The following is a 21055-nucleotide window of genomic DNA, read 5'->3' as shown; positions in this document are numbered from 1 at the left end:
ACTTAATTCTTTTGCTCAGGGATTTGAGATTCCATTTTGATGATATTAGGTAGTCAGAAAAGTCCTAAGTGCAATTTTGCAACAGATGATGCTAGTTCATTTTTGGAAGTACTAGGGTCATTCGCATGTATGTTATTGGTATGTTATTTGACAGCTGACAGCTCTAGCTTCCCTCTTAAAAATAAAAAAGAAACTATTTAGTTGAGTTTTGGAGATTTCACAACAAGTTGAAGATGGAAGACCAAAGTGTGCATTTCGCCATGTTTTATTGTTTTACTTCCATAAAGGAAGAATATATGTCAAGCTTCTGAAAAGTTGTGTAAAGATTACAGTGCCAATTCTCTGCAAGACCGTCAGTGCCACTGATGGTTTATGGAATTCCAGGCTGTTGATTTTGATCTCAATGACGCCTCTCAGTCAGGAAGGCCCACCAAGGTTGATTATGACAAGATAAAAACATTGATTGAGTCAAACCCACATTACAGGACATGAGAGGTTGCGTTAACATTGAACATCCATCATTCAAGCATTCACAACTACCCGAAGAAGCTGGGATACCCAGGAAAACTTGATATTTGGTTTCGCCATGAACTCAAGTTCATTTATGGCACATATAAACATCTGATACACTCATTAAACTTAAGGAAAATGATCCTTTTTCGAAGTGACTAATAACTGGTGATGAAAAGTGGATTGTTTACAAATGGTCTTGGTCCCAATGTAATGAATGGCCTCAAAAGACATCGAAAGCATTCATTCATCAGAGGAAGGTTATATACTCTTAGTGTGGTGGGCTTTTAAAGTTGTGTTTTTCAGGCTCCTACCAAGGAACCAATCAATCAATTTGAATGTGTACTGTCGGCAGTTGGACAGTTTCAATGAATCCATCATTCAGAAATGTCCAGAGCTCGTTAATTGTAAAGGAGTTGCATTCGATCACAACCACACGAGACCACACACAAGTTTGATCACTCGTCAAAAATTATTGGAGCTTGGCTGGGATGTGTTGCCATATCTACCATACTCACTTGACCTTGTGCTGTCAGACTTCCACTTGTTTCACTGCCTTCAAAACTCCTTGTGTGGTATAGCATTCAATTCAGATGAAGCTATAAATCAGTTTTTCACCGATAAAGACAGGTCCTTCTGTGAATGAGGAATTAGGAAGTTCATTGAAATACTGCAAAAGATTATTGAACATAACAGACTATATGTCATTGATTGATCTTTGTTCTTTGTATAAATAAATGACCTTTGGAAAAAAGAAAAGATATGTCATGATTTTTCCACAGCCCAATATATTAAATCATATAAAATTTCTGTGTATCTCTTTTTGGGCTTTTTAGTCTTTTCCTTTGTTTTCCCCTTATATTTATATGCTCCTTCCATACTTATAGAGCATGACTGTTTTTATTACATTTATATTTCTGAGTTTTACTAGCTATTGTTTTTATTTTCCACATGACCTTTAAAATGAAGTACTCTGTGTCACATACACATTTGTATTGTTACTGAAATTCCATTAAGTTTAAATATATATATGAACTTTAGTAGAATTACCAAATCTTTATAGCAAACTGTTCTGTCAAATAACAAAATATTTCATTCCATTCGTTAAACGAATATTCTCAGGACCAGCAGATGACTTAATGGTTATGTTACTGGACTCCCATGTAGTTGACTGGGGTTTAAGTTCTGGACCTGACGGCTTATAACTCACACTGGGTGCATGTGTGTGTGTGCCCAAAATCCAGAGAGGGGAGTGAGGGAGAAAGGATTATGGCATGGCCATCCCCACTGAAGGGTGTTTTCTTGCTTTCTGTATCTGTGTTTCTCTGGCGAGTGTACACACACTATAGCAGAAACCTCTCCTAAAAAAAAGAGAATGTTCTTGTTTATTCATAAATATTTAATCCTTTTTGTGCTATTTTAATGTTCTTTGACTATTTTGTGAGTAGTTCTTTGACTATTTTGTGAGTATACGTACATGTGCATGTATACATGTATATCTTGATTTATTTTATTTATTCTTTTGGAGAGGTTTTTTGCTATAGAGCGTGTGCACTCGCCAGAAAGACACAGACATAGAGACAGAAAGCGAGAAATCACCCCCAGGGTAGATGGCCACGCCGCAATCCTTTCTCCTCCATTCTCCTCCTGGGATCTTTGGCATGCACACACACGCGCCCGGCATGAATTTAAGCCACTGGGTCTGGGACTCGAACTGCAGTTGGCTACATGGGAGTCCAGTGACATAGCCATTACACTAACTGCTGGTCCTTTGGTTATTTTTAAAGAATTATTTTATTTATTTAATTCTATTTGTTATTATTTCTTTAATTTGTCCAGACAGAGACAGTGAAAAATAAAGAAAGGGAATGTGAGAAAGCAAGCTGCTAGGTCGGGGACCCAAATCATGGTCAGCCACGTGGGAGTCCAGCACCCTAACCACACCACCACCACCTGCTGGCCTCAAGTATGAATTTTATTAATGAATTTCTTAATCTATTGAACCAGACTGTTTTTTCCTGTAATAGATTATTCCATATTATTTGTTTTTCAGATGTTTGCTTTCTGATTGCTGATCTTTAAAAAATATTTATTTATTTAATTCCGTTTGTTATCATTATTATTTTTTAATTTGACCAGAGAGAGAGAGAGAAAGGGAAAGTCAGAAAGCAAGCCACCAGGTCAAGGACTCGCAAGCTACCAAGTTCAGGACTCGATCTGTGGTCAGCCATGTGGGAATACCATCCCTTTTATAAATTTACTAATTTATTCCATGAGAGTGAGATAGAGAGAGTATGTACACAAAAGACAATCACACTCAACAGGGCCTCACATCATGATCCTCACCTTCCAGGATCACAGGCATGTGTAGAACCTGAGGTGTATAGTCAGCCTGGAAACAGAACCCCTGATCTTATGGATCCAACATTGTAAAGCAGCATGCCGTTGTACCACTATGGCTGGTCTTGATTGCTAATATTTAATACCTTTTTCTTTGATGTTTATAGATGAGATTTGTCTGTAACTTTCTTTTATTTTTGGTGTAACCTTTACGATATTAGAATTAGCTCTCTCTGTACAGATAATGTGTCTGCTAATGTGGTAAACATCTCTAAAACCTTCTGGAGTTTTTGTAAGAAGGTTGGCAAGTACCAGCTTCACAAAGCTACACAGTATATGAAGGGCACTGATTCTCTGTATGTTCAGGGAAAGTGGCATTATGACAGGAAGCAGAATGACTGTGGTGGACAGGATAAGCCACCGGACCAGCGACTCAAACTGCGGTTGACTACATGGGAGTCCAGCAACATAGCCATTATGCTAACTACTGGTCCCTATTGATTTTTTTTTTAAAGAATTATTTTATTTATCTAATTCCATTTGTTGTTATTTAATTTGTCCAGACAGAGATAGTGAAAAATAAAGAAAGGGAATGTGAGAAAGCAAGCTGCCAGGTCAGGGACTCAAATCGTGGTCAGCCATGTGGGAGTCCAGCACCCTAACCACAACACCACCTGCTGGCCACAAGTGTGAATTTATTAATGAATTTCTTAATCCATTGAACCAGCCTTTTTCGGAAAAAGGCTAGAACTACAAAGAAAATTGTGCTCAGGCTTGAATGTGTTGAGTTCCACTGCAGATCTAAGAGAATACTGGCTATTAAGAGATGTAAGCATTTGGAACTGGGAAGAGAGAAGACAAAGGGATGGATGATCTAGTTCTAAGAAGACAGTAGAATGTTGAGGTGAATGTTCAACTTATTTGAATATAGTTGGTCATTTTATGAGAAAATAATCAATAGAATTCCCCTTGTGGGAAAATTTGATTCATGGAGAAAAATAAACAGTATCCTATTTGCTTTATTATTATGTTCAGAGTATAATCATATTTTTGTGTACTTGAAACAGAAAATAGATAAATTAATATTTAGTTAAAGAAGATGGAATAGAAAAATAAGCTATAAATAAAACAAAAGAGAAAAAGTAAATAAAGCTAAAAGTTGAAATTAATTCAGAAATAAAACCAATACTGAAATAATTTCAAATGCTGCCCCTATAAAATGATTTTTGAAAAACTAGAAAAAAAAAGTGTTAATCCAGTCAGATTTTAGAAAGAGGTTTAAAAGTGTGTGTGTATATATATATATGTGTGTGTGTGTATATAATGCACATACATAAAATAAGAAATGACAAGGTAAGCATCAAAATAGATGAAATTTACAAAAATCAATGATAGAGATTAATTTGTACAGCCTTATGCAAAAATGTTCTACTACATTGGCCCCTTGATCCTTCTGGACCTTAAGAAAGGATATTTCCACCCTGTGAGGACATCACCTATATCCCAGTGTTCTGGGTGTTGAGAAGATTTTAATTGATATATACATAAATATACACTTTTTTTGATATGTGTAATATAATACATTTTTATTTTATTGGTATGATAATTTTTATCTGAGGAATCACTATATTATTTTTTGTTTTATTTTTTTTTTACATTAAATGACTGTATATCTTTACAACATTTAATTGACTTTTCCAGCATGAATATCTTTTAGTCCAGTCTAAGAAATTATCAGATACATTGTCATCAATAGATAATTTTTCATTTTTTTGTCCATTGAATGTTTCTCTCTTTTGTCCCCCCACCCTTTCCCCACCCTCCTCCCAAATGGTCTCTAGTATCCACAGTTGCTATCCACGCTTTATATGCCTTCTGTTCTTTCGATTTCTGCCATAGAATACAGACATTCAGTATATGTTAGTTGGGTGCAGATAGTGCCTCTCTTTCATAGTCTGGCTTGCTTTGCTTAGCGTTAAGTCTTCCATGTTCACCCACTTGCTATTAAATAACAGGGTCTCTCTCTCTCTTTAATGGCTGAGTAGTATTCCACAGTGTATAAGGTGCCACACGTTTTAAATCCATTCATTGGTTCTTGGACACTTGGAATGATTTCATATTTTAGCAATTGTGAATCATGCTTCAGCGAACATGTATGTGCAAGTGATCTTTGAACTGATTGTATTCCTGTTTTTCGGGTAGATACCCAGGAGTGGAATTGCTGGATCATATGATAGTTCTATTTGTAGGTCTTTGAGGAACCTCCATGTTGTTTTCCACAGTGGCTATACTAATGTACATTCCTATCAACATTGCATGAGAGTTCCCTTTTTTCCAGAGCATTATATGCCTTGCCAGATAAAGGAAATTTTTACAGTATAGACCAGACCTTTCAGGATTTTGTATCTAATGATCTTGCAGACAAGACAACCTGGGGTGAATATAAAGGAAACTTTTAAACACCAGAAGGGAGTAAGGTTAGGATTACTTCTGTGGAGGGTTGGCTCGTGGTGTGGTGATTAATAGTGTTAGACTCCCACATGGGTGACTGCGGCTCAAGTCCCAGGACTGGTGTCTTGCTTTCTAACTTTCTCTCTCACTCTGTCCTCCTCTGGTCAAATTAAAATAAACAAATAAAGTTAAATAAAAAATAATTGTAAAAAAAGATTACTTCTATGGAGGGAGCAGCAGGTGGCATGGTGGTTGAAGCGATGGACTTACCACATGGCTCACCACAGTTCAAATCCTGGACCTGGCAGCTTGTTTTCTCCCTCTCCCTCTCTCTCTGGTGAAATAATGGGAAATAATAATAATAATAACAATAATATATACAATAATTTTAAAAAGATTACTTCTGGGACCAGCAGTTAGCGTAATAGCTGTGTCGCTTGACTCCCACGTGGTCGACTATGGAGGCTTAAACTAACGCCGGGCGCGTGTGTGTGCGTGCCCAAGATCCCGAGAGGAGAATGGAGGAGAAGGGATTGCTGCGTGGCCATCTCCCCAGGGGGGCGATTTCTCGCTTTCTGTCTGTCTGGCGATTGCACGCGCCCTATAGCAAAAACCTCTCAAAAAAAAAAAAAAAGATCTATGGCTAAACAGATTTTCTTAGGGAAAACAGAATAAACTGAAAAATACATTTTTGAATTTAAATCTCCATACAGTATGTGAGGATGCATTGTATACCAACGTTGGTAGGTATTGAGGGAGGTAGAGAATATGCTACTGTTAATAGCCACTTTCATGTTGATTGGTGACCTGTGTACGAGAGATTGCAGATTTTGTTTTATGAAGACTGCAAGAAATCTACTTCCACTGGATTCTAATCAGCCCTACGATACTGCAAAGGCATTTGCAGTGTGGGGGCTGCATTATGTTGTCTTGGCATCTGTGAATTTAGATGATGTGCCTGATTGGGGTGCTGAGCACACTGTAAAGATTGATTCATACTTGAAAGGAACCAAAAACTCTTGGGGAATGTGTCACCTCTTAATTTACCAGGAGATTTTAAAGCGATAGAAAAAGATATCCCTTCAGGATTAGATGTGTGTGTATATTATAAGAAAGTTCAGAATTACAGATCAAAGTTAGTGATTCCCTGATCAATTTTGTCCTGACACTACATGTACTGAAACATGCCAAGGAGGTTCAACCTGATATTTCTAAAACATCTACAGTGTTGGGTTTAGGTGTGAATGATGAGCAAATATATGCAACAGTGAAAGCACTTTGTGAGGCAGATGTGAACTATTTTGAGTTTAGGACAGTATATGCAAGAAAGTGTCACCTTAAGGTTAAAGAACATATTACTCCTGAAAAGTTCAAATACTGGGAAAAGAATAGGAGATGAACTTTTATTTCATTATACTGCAGGTGGTGCTTTGGTGTGTTCTTCACATAAAGCACGTAAATTTTTCTTGAAAAATACAGTGGCTAAAAGAAAAATAAAAGTCCTCTAAAACTTCAGGGCCAGCAGATGGTATAGCAGTTACATCACTGGACTCCCACATAGTTGACCATGGTTTGAATCCCGGACCTGGATGCTTAAAACTTGCACTGGAAACCTCTGTGTGCATCTCTACAATCCTAAGAGGAGAATGGAGGAGAAGGGATTGTGGCATGGCCATTTCTACCAGGGGGGCGATTTCTCGCTTTCTGTCTCTGGTGAGTGCATGGACCTTATAGCAAAAATCTCTCTCTCAAAAAAAAAAAAAAAGTCCTCTAAAACTCAGAGGAGACCTTCAAAAAAAAAAAAATCACAAAATTTTTTTATTTGATTCTAGTTGGTAAGAGGTGATAGCACAATGTCTAGGTTTGTGGATGTACCTCCAACCCTTTTTGCTTTAAGAAAAATATCAATAAACTGTACATATTTAATTATAAAAATTACTTATATCAAGTGAGTAGTTTTCTATGAAAATACAATTTCTCTAAATTGACTTCAATGTAGATAAAATTAAGCAGACTATTTTCCACAAAAAATACAATTACCAATTAAATACTCCCTAAGAAGAAACGAGAATTACATCAGATTTAAACCAGATAATGTTATTCAAACCATTCTATAGCAATAAAAAAGGAGGAAAATAACTCAAGTTTAAAAATGCTATGTGGTAAAAAACATATAACCTAAAACTTGGAGATTTAAACATGTTTAAGTATAGAAGTGAATGGCAATATTTATGTTTACAGTGTTGTACAACTGTCATTTCTTTTTCTGGTGCTTTTTTATAATCCCAAGTAGTAACTCTAAGACATTTACCAGTACCTCTTCATTTTCTTGTTCCTCCAGTCTTTGGTAGATTAACTTCTGGTTTGCTAGTCTGAATTTACGTGGTCTAGGTATTTACTGTAGGTAGAATTATATTGTCCTGTTTTGTCTATCCTTGTTTTATGAATCATATTTTCAGTTTCATGGTGTAGCATCTATCAAAAACATTCCTTTTTGTGACTGACTAAGTATTTGTTATATGTATATAGCACATTTTGTCTATTAGTTTGGCTGCATGATACTATGCTATTTCTAACTTCTGGCTGTTGTCAGTAATGCCATGTGAGTGTTGGCATGTAAGTTTCAATATCCTCGTTTTTTGTAATTTTGGTTATATACCTAGGAATGGAATTGCACAGTCATTGAGTTGATTCTGTGTTTTCGCTATAGGGTGCGTGTGCTCGCCAGACAGACATAGAGAGACAGAGAGACAGAAAGCGAGAAATCACCCCCCCAGAGGGGATGGTCACGCCGCAATCCCTTCTCCTCCATTCTCCTCTCGGGATCTTGGGCACACATGCACACGCGCCCGGCATGAGTTTTAAGCCACCGGGTCCGGGACGCGAACCGCGGTCAACTACGTGGGAATCCAGCGACATAGCCATTACGCTAACTGCTGGTTCCCTACAATTTTATCTTTTTTTGTTCTTACTATCAATCTAGCAGTACACTGGGTTGCTATTTTCTCTACATCGTTGCCTCCACTTGCTATTTTTTCAAAATTTATTCATTTAATTTTGTTCATTATCATTATTATTTAATTTGCTATATGGCACATGTACTCGTCAAAGAGACAGAGAAAGGGACCAGCAGTTAGCGTAATGGCTAAGTCGCTGGACTCCCGTGTAGTCGACCGCAGTTCGCATCCCAGACCCGGTGGCTTAAGACTCACGCCGGGCGTGTGTGCATGCGTGCCCAAGATCCCGAGAAGAGAATGGAAGAGAAGGGATTGCGGCGTGACCATCCCCTCTGGGGGGGTGATTTCTCGCTTTCTGTCTCTCTGCGTCTGTCTGGTGAGTGCACGCACCCTATAGCAAAAACCTCTCCAAAAAAGAAAAAAAAAGAGACAGAGAAAGAAAGAGAGAGGGAAAGGGAGAAAGCAAGCCACCAGGTGCGGGACTAGAACTGTGGTTGGTTATGTGGAAATCAAGCACCTTAACCACCACTCCATCTGCTGGCCCTGACACTTTATATTTTTTAATTTTTATTTTGTACTGTAGCTATCATAGTTGATGTGAATTGGTATCTTAGGACTTTGATTTGTGTGTCCTTAGTGACTAATGATATTTAGCAACTTTCCATGTGCTTACTGCCCATTCGTGTATCTTCGGAGAAGTAACAGTTCAATTGCATTGCTTGTTTTTGAATCTGATTGTACTTTTTTTAAAAAAAAAGTGTTTAGTTATTTTTTAATTTGACCAGGGAGAGAAAGAGAGGGAAAGTGAGAAAGAAAGAGAAAGTGAGTAAAAGTGTCAGGTCTGGGACTTGAACCACAGTCAGCCACCTGTCAGACTCTTTTTGTACTTTTCTTGAGTTGTAATTCTTTATGTGTTTTGGATAGTAATCAGATGTATGTTTGCAAATATTATCTTCCATTCTGAAGGTTATCTTTTTAGTTTCTTGATAATGATTTTGATTATAAAGTCCCAATTTACCTTTTGTTTTCTTTTGTTGATTGTGCTTTCAGTGTTATCCAAGAATCTGTTGCTAAATCCAAGGTCATAATTGTTTCCTTGTACATTTTTTTCTAAGAGTTTCAGGCTTTAGCTTTTTTTTTTGGAGAGGTTTTTGTTACAGGGTGCATGCACTCGCTGGAAAGATAGAGAGAGACAGAGAGACAGAAAGCGAGAAATCACTCCCGGGGGGATGGCCACATCGCAATCCATTCTCCATTCTCCTCTCCTGGTCCTGGGCACGCACGCACACATGCCCAGTGTGAGTTTAAGCCACCGGGTCTGGGACTCGAACTGCCGTCGACTACATGGGAGTTCAGAGACATAGCTGTTATGCTGAACTGCTGGTCCCCAAGGCTTTAGCTTTTATTTGAGAGTACTTTGAAAAATTTGTGGAAAATGGAATTAAATTATGAGTTTATTTTAGGGCAAAAAAACTTTTGATATCTTTGCCTAGTTTTTCCATAATGTGCATTTTCTCTGAACTTTTTGAAGACCCCTTTGTATTTAGGTCTTTGATCTATTGTGAAATACTTATTTTTTGGAGAGGTTTTTGCCATAGGGCATGTGTGCTCGCCTGATAGACAAAGACAGAGAGACAGAAAGTGAGAAATCACTCCCTCCCAAGTGAGAAATCACCTCCCCCAGGGGGGGATGGCCTCGCTGCAGTTACCTCTCCTCTATTCTCCTCTCGGGATCTTGACGCACGCAGGCATTCACGCCCGGCGTGAGTTTTAAGCCACCGGGTCCAGGACGCGAACCGTGGTCGACTATGTGGGAGTCCAGCGACATAGCCAGTACACTAACTGCTGGTCCCAATTAATTTTTATGATGTGAGGCGGGCATCCACTTAATTCTTTTGTATTTGGAAATCCACTTGTTCTTATACCATTTTATGAAGAGCTTATTCTTTCCTCCATGTTCTTGACACACTCGTCAAGTATTAATTAGCTATAGATATATGGATTTACTCTTAATTCTGTTTCACCAGTCTACCTATTTGTTCTTATGTTATGTATCAGACCATTTTTATTACTGTATATGTGTATTAAATTTTGAAGTCAGAAATGTGGGTCTTCTAAGATTATTTGGATATCCTGGATGTATTCCCATTTTATATGAACTTGAGGATTAGCTTTTCTTTTCTAAAAAGAAATTTTGCCATTGGGTGCATAAGCTTGCTGGAGAGAGAGAGAGATGGAAAATGAGAAATTACCCCCCAGTGGGGTTGAGCACACCACACTCCTTTTTCCATTTTACTTGGGATTCTGGGCTTGCATGCACTTATGCCCAATGTGTTTCTCGGCCACCTGGTCTGGGACTCAAATCACAGTTGGCCACATGTAATCCAGTACCTTAACCACCATGCCACCTGTTGGCCTCCGAGATAAAAAGACATCAAAAGAAAGAAAATTAGATACTGGTGTCACTTATGAATATAGATAGAAAAAAAATCAAACAATTATTACTAAACTAAATTTAATAACTTACTAAAACGATTATATACCATGATCAAGTGAGATTTTTCCTACTAAAGAATGATTGAATACAAGGAGTCATGTTAAAGAAACACATGAACAGAACCAAAGTAAAAGCCACATGATCATGTGAAGTTATTTAGAAAAAGCATTAAACAAAAACCTGTTGATAATAAAACATGCAATATTCTAGGAATACAAAAAAAGTATCTCTGCACAATAAAGGACGTGTAACAACAATCCACTGATAGCATAGTCAATAGTAAAAGAAAGCTTTTTCTCTAAGATCAGGAATAAGACAAGAATGCCTACTTTCATCAGTTATATTAAGCAAACGATTAAGTCTCTTGCCCAGGGACCAGCAGTTAGCGTAATGGCTATGTCGCCGAACTCCCACGTAGTCAACCGTGGTTCGTGTCCCAGACCCTGTGGCTTAAAACTCATGCTGGGCGCGTGTGCATGCATGCCCAAGATCCCAAGAGGAGAAGGGATTGCGGTGTGGCCATCCCCCCTGGGGGGTGATTTCTTGCTTTCTGTCACTCTGTCTCTCTCTGTCTGGTGAGTGCATGCACCCTATAGCAAAAACCTCTAAAAAAAAAAAAGTCCCTTGCCCAAACTATTAGGCAAAAAATAATAAATAAAAAATAAAAACCATGCAAAAGTGAAAAGTAAACCTATTCAAAAATAGCATGTCTCTATGTAGAGAAAAATCCCAAGCATTACACAAAAATGTTCCTAGAGCTTTTAAATGAAAGCAGCAAATTTTGCAGAGTACAAAGTTAATGCACAAAAGTCATTGTGTTTCTATGCACTAGCAATGTATTGGGTTGTGGGAAAAGTCATGACACATTTTTGCAAAGAAAGAGAAAAAATATGTTAGCACTTTTTTGACAGTTCAATACTATCTCACAAGGAAATTAATAGAGCAAAATGAATTAATAGCATTTTTTTTTTCCTGTTTTTGAAATGAGGGTTTTGCTAGCCTCATAGTGTGGGTTGGAAAGTGTTGCTCTCTTGTCTGATTTTGGAAAGAGCTTGAGAAGAATGGCTTTTAATTTTTTTTTTTTAAGATTTTTTTGCCATAGGGCTTAAGAGAAAGGGGGAAAGTGAGAAATCACCCTTTGGGGGAATGGTCCTGTTTCAACCCCTTATTCTCCATCTCTCAAGATTTTTGAAGCTGCTGGGTCTGAGACTTGAACCTGTTGTCAGCCACATAGGAGTCCAGTACCTTAACCACCATGCCACCTGCTGGACTCTGTTGGTGGTTTTTGATGACTAATTAGATCTCGTTATAAGTCTGTCGACATCTTTTTGTGGTGGTTTGTGTACCTTTAGGAATTTTTTTTTTTTTTTTTTTTTTGGAGAGATTTTCACTGTAGGGCGCGTGCGCTCGCCAGACAGACAGAGAGAGACATAGAGACAGAAAGCGAGAAATCACCCCCCAGGGGGGATGGGCACGCACGCACACGCGCCCGGCGTGAGTTTTAAGCCACCGGGTCCGGGACACGAACCGCGGTCGACTACGTGGGAATCCAGCGACATAGCCATTACACTAACTGCTGGTTCCCTTAGGAATTTGTTTTTTTCATCTAGGTTATCTATTATGTTGGGTGTTCAATTGATCATTTTATTTTTTTAATAGAATTAATTTAATTTTATTTATCATTGGTATTATTTTTTAATTTGCTACAACACACTCACCAGCAAGAGACAGAAGGAAATTGAGAAGGCAAGTCAGCCAGGTCCAGGACTTGAACCATGGTTAGTTATGTGATGGTAGTCCAGTGCCCTAACAACCATACCACTTGCTGGTCCCTTGTTTATTTTAAATGGCCAACTTTTGGTTTCATTGATTTGCTGCTATTTTTCTGCCTTCCCCCTTTATTTTTAGTCTGTGTTATTTTCTTTCTTCTGCTTTTTTTTTTTTTTTTTTAATGGAAGTTTTTTCCTTAGGGCTGTGCATGCGTGTATGCATGCGCATGTGCAAGAGAGAGAGAGAGAGATATCACCCCCTGCCCCGGGAGAGAGAGAGAGAGAGATCACCCCCTGCCCCGGGGTGGGGGGGTGGCTACACCACAGTCCCTTCTCCTGGGATCTGGGGCGTACACCTATGTGCCCTGTGTCAGTTTGAAAGCTACCAGGTCTGAGACTTGGACCATTTGTTAAGCAACGTGGGATTCCAGTGATGTAACTGATATGCCATCTGCTGGTCCCCTTTCTGCTTGCTTTTATTTTACGTTTTTGATTTTTTTTTTTTAAACTCACGTGTGAAGTTGGGTTACTGATTTACAATCTTTTTTAAATGTACACATTTACAATGTTTTTCTCTACAACACTGTTCATGGTGCATTCTATATGTCGATTTTTTGTTTGTTCTTTTTTTCTAAGTATTTAAAATGTTCCCATGTGATTTTTTTTCTTTCGACCCATACTGTTAGTGTTTCGTTTAATACTCCCATGTTTGTGATTTTTTTTTTTTTTTAGTTTTCTTTTTGTTATTAATTTGTAGTTCTAGTATAGGGCGATTGGAAGTGTAGTCTGATTTGTCTTCATAAACTTATTCAGACTTTTTGTGCCCTGATATTTGATCTGTCCTGAAAAATGGTCTATGTGCACTGTGTAAAGAATGTTTGCTCCAGTATTGTTGGGTGGAGTACTGTGTATGAGGGGTCTTCAAAGAGTTAATGCAAAGTGCATATTATGGAAAAACTATGTAATGATTTCAGATTATCTTGTATCAAAAAAACCCTTGTTTTTAACTTGTCTGAACAGGATCTAGTTTGAGCACTAGGAAGTATAAGACATCAGTTTGAAATGAGCCCCTTTCAGAGCATCATTAATTCTGCTTTGAAGTAAGAGGAAATATTAAATTTATAGTGAAGCTTGAGTGGAAGAATGGTGAAATCTTTGATGGCTTACAAAAAGTTATGGGGGCAGCACTCCTCCAAGTCAGTTTAGAAATAGTTTACTTGTTTTAAAAAGGCAGAGATGGGAGGGAACCAGCAGTTAGCGTAATGGCTATGTCGCTGGACTCCCACGTAGTCGACCGCGGTTCGCGTCCTGGACCCGGTGGTTTAAAACTCACGCCGGGTGCGTGTGCGTGCGTGCCCAAGATCCCGAGAGGAGAATGGAGGAGAAGGGATTGTGGCGTGACCATCCCCCCTGGGGGGTGATTTCTCGCTTTCTGTCTCTATGTCTCTCTCTGTCTGGCGAGCGCACGCGCCCTACAGTGAAAATCTCTCCAAAAAAAAAAAAAAGGCAGAGATGTTGGCCAGCACATGGCATAGTGGTTAGGTTGCTGGACTCCCACATGATCGTCTGTGCTTCACATCATGGAGCTAATGGCTTCAAACTTATTCTGGGTGCATGTGTGTGCTTGCCCAAGATTCCAGGAGGAGAACTGAGAAGGGATTGTGGTGTGACCATCCCCCTTGAGGGGTGATTTCTCACTTTTAATCTCTCTGGCAAGTGCACGCTCCCTATAGTAAAAATCTCTCCCAAAAAAGTGGGGGGAGTGGGAAGAGATGATGTTGAAGATGATGTCTCTAGTGGTTATTGATTTGCAGGGAAAAAAATTAATCTTGTTTGTGCCCTAATTGAAGAAGACTGGCAATTAACAGCTGAAACAATAACCAACATCATAGACATCTCATTTGCTTCAGCTTACACGCTTCTTTCTGAAAAATTAAAAGTGGAACAAACTCTGCTCAGAGGACCCCAATCTGTTATACCTAGATCCATTGCAGGCAAGAGCAGAGCTTTCAATGGAAATTTTCAAGTAGGAGTAAGATCCTGAAGTATTTCTTCTAAGAATTGTAACGAGAAATGACACATGGTTTTACCAGTACAATCCTGAAGATAGAGAAGAATCAAAACAATGGCTACCAAGAGGTGGAAGTGCTATAATCAAAGCAGAAGCAGACCAGTCAAGAGTCAAGTTTATGTCATTAGTTTTGGTATGCTCAAGACCTTTTGCTTGTTTGCAAAATACAATCATATCTGCATATTAGAGGAAAGTGTTTTGAGCTATTTAATCAAAGCTTTAGCAGAAAATTGCCTGGGAAAACTTCATGAGAGTCCTCTTCCATCACAAGAGTGCGTCTGCTCATTCTCTCCTCAAATGAGTTGTTTTGTGAATTTTGATGGACAATCATTAGACATCCAACTTCCAGTCATGATTGTTTCTTTATGACTTCTTTTTTGTTTTGAGGGTCTTAAGTGGATACTCTGTTTTTTTTTTTTTTTTTTTTTTTTTTTTTAGTTAATATTCTCCTTTTGGCTGCATTGACCAGGGTAAATTCTTGGGATCTTAATTCCTTAGGTATGGGCTAGATAATTGATCATAGTTTACAAAAGTATCTTGAATATGATGGAGCTTATTTTGAGAAAAATAAGTTTATATGTTTTATTTTTATGTCTTAATTCCAGTTTCTACACATTTTTTTTCCTTTTCTTTTTTCTTTTCTCTTCTTCTTTTTAATGTTTTGATATATAAGACAGTTGTACTTGCTAGAGAGAGATGGGGAAGGAGAAAATCATCTCTTGGAAATGGCCATGCCACAGTCCTTTCTCCTCTATTCTCCTTTTGGGACTTTGGATGTCATAAACATGTGGCAGATATGGTTTTGTTTTGTTTTGTTAAAAGATTTTTGCTATCGGGTGCATGCTCTAGCTGGAGAAACAGACTGAGAGAAAGAGTGAGAAATCATCCCTCAGGAGGCATGACCATGCTGCTATCCCTTCTACTCCATTCCCCTCTTGGGATTTTGGGCATGTATACACATGTGCCCCAGCATGAGTTTAAAGCCGCCAGGGACTTGAGCCACAGTCAACCATTTAGGAGTTTTGTGTGCTAACCACTATAGCACCTGCTGCCCCCCCCCCTTTTTTTTTGAGAGATATTTTTGCTTTAGGATATATGTGCTAGCTGGAAAGACAGAATCAGGGAGAGAAAGTGAGAAATCACCCCACAGAGGGGATGGCCGTGCTGCAATTTTTTCTCTACCCTTCACTTAGAATTTTGGTCGTGTACGCATACCCACAGGCATGAATTTCAAGCTGCCACGTCCATGACTAAACTACAGTCAGCCATGTGGGAGTCCAGTACCTCAACCACCAAGCCACTTGCTGGCCTGTCATCTCTTTTTACACTACCAGGTCCAGGACTTTTAACTGTGAATTTGGCCATGTGGGATCCAGCTGCCTTAACCACCATGACATTGGGTGGCCCCTCCACAAATTCTTTGAAGTCCCCTTGTATATTTGCCAACCCCTATTATGTTTTAATAAATTACTTCTTTAAACATATATTCTAATTTTTTTATCTGTATTTGTCCATAAAATCATGGAGAAATTAAAAGTGGATAAAACCCCCCAAAATACAGTAATACTGTTTATATTTGCCCATATTTATTTAAGATTAGTTCAGATGTCCTTTTATTTCAATAAATAGCTTTGACTTTCCTTTAGCATTTTTTGTAGACTAGATTTAGTGCTAACAAACTCAGCATTTGTTTATTTTGGTATATACTTATTTCTTCTTAATTTTTGGATGGTGGTTTTACTGGATGTATTACTCTTGTCTGAAAGCTTTTCTCTTACAGCATTTTAAATATATCACCCTACTACCTTTTGGCTTCTTTGGTTTCTTTTGTGAAACTGGTTAATATTACTAAGGATTTCTCTTAAGATTGTGTCTTTGTCTATTTTAACAGTTTGTTTGTACAGGTTGAGTATCCCTCACCTGAAGTGCTTGGGGACCCAAGTTTAACCACGAAGTTTATTTTTTTCATACTTAGGTTATACACATAGTCAGAGGTAATTTTATATACTACTTTTGATCACAGTGTTTTGATTCTAACTTGTCACATGAAGTCAGGTGTGGAATTTTCCACTTGAGGCAGGCTGCCTGTGCTCCAGTGGTTTCAGATTTGGAGCATTCTGGATTTTGGATTTTTGGATTAGGAATGTTCAATCTATAATGTGTGTTATTTTGTTTGATTTTATCCTACTTGTAATTTGTACTTTTTAGATTTATGGGTTTCTGTTATCAGATTTGGGAAGTTTTCAGTCATTACTTTTTCAAATACTCTTTTTTTTTTGCCCATTTCTCTTGTTCTTATGTAGCTCTCATGATGTATAAGTTTCTCTGTTTGATCTTGTTCTACAGGCCCTTTGACATCCTTCACTTTTTTCATGTTACTCAGACTGTAATTTCATTTTGGCCTCATTGCTGTTAAATTGTTGGTAAAAGTTCTGACATTTTTTTTTTTTTTAATAAATTTTTTTGGGAGAGGTTTTCGCTATAGGGCGCGTGCGCTCAACAGACAGAGAGAGACAGAAAGCAAGAAATCACCCCCTGGGGGGATGGTCACGCCGCAGTCCCTTCTCCTCCATTCTCCTCTTGGGATCTTGGGCATGCACGCACACATGCCCGGCGTGAGTTTTAAGCTGCCGGGTCCAGGACGCAAACCGCGGTCGACTATGTGGGAGTCCAGCGACATAGCCATTACGCTAACTGCTGGTTCCCAAAAGTTCTTACATTTTACTAGCTCTGACCATCTTAGCAGGGATTGGGATCAGATTGAGGTTAGAGGTGCTTGGTGGTGATAATATAATTTTTTGACTGCCCTGTAGGGTGGAATTCAGGTTTTCTGTCAATGTTGGGTTTTCTCTGACTCCATTATGGCTAGGGTACTGGGATTATGCACCTTATTGCATCCAGGCCTGTGTAAAATTCTAGCCTTTTTTTTGTTTGATTGGGTTAGAATTTTTGGTATTTGGCTGAAGTTGAAGGGCTATTGTCTAGGTATTTTTTGTTTCTCAGTGTGTTTTTTTTTTTTTTTTTTTTTTTTTCTGTAGATGTGTCATTTCTCTTGCTGATTTCTAGAATTTTGTCTTTAGTTTCCAGAAATTTAATTGTGATGAATCTTGGTATTTATTTAGGTTTTTCCTTTGTAAGGTTTACTCATAATCTTCTGTCTGTAGATTTATATCTTTCATCTATTGGGTTGTCCGAAAAGTCATGACATATTTTTCATAGAAAAATGATTTTAGAAAATGTCATTTTAGAAAAATAACTTTTCCAATGACCCAATGTTTTGAGACATATTCAGACAGTATTTCTTTGAGGACTTTTCTAGCCTCTCCTCTCTTTCCTCTCCTTTGGGGTCTCCATTACCATTTATTTAACATTTCTAAATGTTAAATAATTTATCTTATGTTAAATAGTTTGTCCATTTGTCTATTTTTGTTTTAGTCCTACAGGTCCCTAAGGCTTTGTTTTTTTCCTTCACCACACAGTCCTTTTCTCTTTGTTGTTCAGATTGGGTAATTTCTGTATTTTTATCTTGGAGTTCACTGATGCTATTTTTCTTTATATCTGTTATTTTATTGCTGAGAGTTTCTATTTCTTCATTTGTTTTTAAGTTTATTTATTTATTTATTTATTTTTGGAGAGGTTTTTTGCTGTAGGGCGTGTGAACTTGCCAGACAGACAGAGAGACAGAAAGCGAGAAATCACCCCCCAGGGAGGATGGCCATGCCGCAGTCCCTTCTCCTCCGTACTCTTCTTGGGATCTTGGGCACACACGCACATGTGACCGGCGTTGAGTTTTAAGCCACCGGGTCTGGTACTCGAACCGCGGTCGACTACATGGGAGTCCAGCGACATAGCCATTACGCTAACTGCTGGTCTCATGTTTTTAAGTATATTTAAATTGGCGAAGCAGTTTTATGATGACTGCTTAAAAATTTTTAGTTAGGTAATTTTAATATCTCTCTAGTTTCAGTGTTGGCATCTATTGAGTATCTTTTTAAATTTAAAATGTGTTTTTCCTGGTTTTTGGTATGACCAATTTTTTTTAAATGAAAACTTGAACATTTTGAATATGAAATTATGAGACTGTGGATATTACTTAAACCTCTGATTTAGCTTGCTTCATTTGATTTGACAAGGTAATGAAGACCATGCCTCATTATTACCAGATGTTAGCAGAAGTCTATCCTCTCTGTAAAATTCTTTATTATTGCTGTGAGTGAGTATAGGAGATTTTCCTTTTTTAGGTATTTGCCATATGGTGCATGTGCTTGCTGGATAAGAGACAGACAGAGACAAAGAGAGAGAGAAAGTGAAGAATCCCCATGCTCTCCCCCACTGGAGGTGGGGGATGGCTCCTCCACGATTCCGTCTTGTTTCAGAATTTCAAGACATACATACATGTGCTTGGCATGATTTTTCAAGCCGTTGGTTCCTAGATTCTAACTGTAGTTGGCCATGTTGCAATCTAGTGTCATAATCACCATGTCACCTGCTTTTCCCTAAGAGTGTGAGTTTTAACCCCCTTTTGGGCTTTGGCTGACATCATCTGACTGAGAAGAGTAGGTCCTCCTTACTGGTCCCCACAAAGGGTCCACGGACTTGAAATGATTCTATTCTACTGAATATAGAAAATGTTCTTTGTACTGTTACTATAAAATAGTATTTTATCTTTCATTATTTATATTTGTTTTATAATTCACATATTAGGTGTTCATAATTCACAAGTATAAATAGGTGGGCATACCTTTTTACTGATAAAGGGACCAATCAGACATGTTTGGAAACCACTATATGATATGATTTAGTGAATGTCCTCTTTTTCTGAAGACTAGCAATTAAAATTGTGATGTTTTATTTTCCTCCCCATTTGTCCTGTGTCTCTATTCAACTTGGCTGCTTTTGTCTGTTCATATCTTAATTTCTCAATTATTTCTGTGGTCTTCTGAAACAGATCATTTTGATTTCGATTCCAGCAGAGGAGATTGTATAATGCTATGACTTTCCTTTCAACAATTACTCTTTTCTAGTGTAGTTATTTTTACCTTCATAGAAAGCAAGAAACTCTTGGAAGGAGTAAGATGTAAATTCTTATGTTCAGGAAGCTGCCATGTGCTTTAAGTAGAATTCTCAGAACAACCCATTTTGCAGATAATGAGAATTGTTACTGTATAATCTCCAAATCGCTTAACTTATTTAGGAAGCTTTGAGATTTTATTATGAATATTACAGTTTAATGAGTTTTAAAGAGATCTTTGAACATATATATTAAGTTATCCAAGAGAATTGAGTCTGCTTTCCTTTTTTTTTCTGAGAGGTTTTTGCTAAAGGGCTTGTGCGCTTGCCCGACAGACAGAGAGAGACATAGAGACAGAAAGCGAGAAATCACCCCCAGGGGGGATGGTCACGCTGCAATCCCTTCTCCTCCATTCTCCTCTTGGGATCTTGGGCACGCGCGCACACGCGCCCTGCGTGAGTTTTAAGCCACTGCGTCCGGGACGCAAACCGCGGTCGACTACGTGGGAGTCCAGCGACATAGCCATTATGCTAACTGCTGGTTCCCCGTTTTTCTTAATTAAAGGAAGTCAGGTCCTAGATATCTACCTTTAATTTCTTAACCTATTGTAATACTACTATTTTATAACATTACATAGTTATTCCTAGGATAATTAAAATTCCTTAATAATTCCTTTGTAAGTTGGATAGTAGGAGTGGAAGCAAGAGACTTTTTTTTTTTTTGGAGAGATTTTTTGCTATAGGGCGCATGCACTCGCCAGACAGACTGAGAGAGAGACATAGAGACAGAAAACGAGAAATCACCCCCCAGGGGTGATGATCACGCCGCAATCTCTTCTCCTCCATTCACTCGGGATCTTGGGCACGCACGCACATGCGCCCGGCTTGAGTTCTAAGCCACCGGGTCCAGGACGCGAACCATGGTCGACTACGTGGGAGTCCAGCGACATAGCCATCACGCTAACTGCTGGTTCCCAAGCAAGAGACATTTTTATAGGTTAATAAGTCAGGAAACATAACTGAGAAGGATCAGCAGATGGTGTAATGGTTACATTGCTGGACTCCCATGTAGTTGACCATGGTTTGAGTCCCAGACCCGGTGCCTTAAAACTCACACAGGGTGTGTTGTGTGTGCATGCCCATAATCCCAAGAGGAGGATGGAGAAGGAGGGATTGTGGCATGGCTATCCCCCCGGGGAAGTGATTTCTCACTTACTTTCTTTCTGTATCTCTGGCGAGTGCATAAAATCTCTATATAAAAAAGAAAACACAACTGAGAAGCAGCTTTTTAGAGAATGTTCATTTACGTTTGATTCTAGCAGCCTTTCTTTGTGCGTATTATAAATTTTTTAAAAATCTCTTTCTAGGTAGGTAGCCATCCAAGCTTCCTGAAGGAGGTTCGAGATCACATGCAAGACTCTTTCATAATGCAACCTGAGGTAAGCAGGCA

At 38.4% G+C, this 21055-nt stretch overlaps 1 protein-coding gene and 1 pseudogene across 1 annotated transcript in view; both read left to right on the top strand.

Moving 5' to 3' along the window:
- ZMYM2 (zinc finger MYM-type containing 2) overlaps positions 1-21055 on the top strand; it is a 160923-nt gene that overhangs the window by 65354 nt on the left and 74514 nt on the right. The window contains 1 exon segment of the mRNA XM_006146715.3: positions 20973-21044. Coding sequence (XP_006146777.2) covers positions 20973-21044 — 72 coding nt within the window.
- LOC102476581 (lipoyl synthase, mitochondrial pseudogene) lies at positions 5002-6788 on the top strand (annotated as a pseudogene).

The sequence above is a fragment of the Tupaia chinensis genome, unplaced genomic scaffold (assembly GCF_000334495.1).
Source record: "Tupaia chinensis unplaced genomic scaffold, TupChi_1.0 Scaffold000186_1, whole genome shotgun sequence".
NCBI lineage: Eukaryota > Metazoa > Chordata > Mammalia > Scandentia > Tupaiidae > Tupaia > Tupaia belangeri.
The sequence above is the reverse complement of the archived record's forward strand: the minus strand, read 5'-3'. Positions and strand labels throughout refer to the sequence as shown.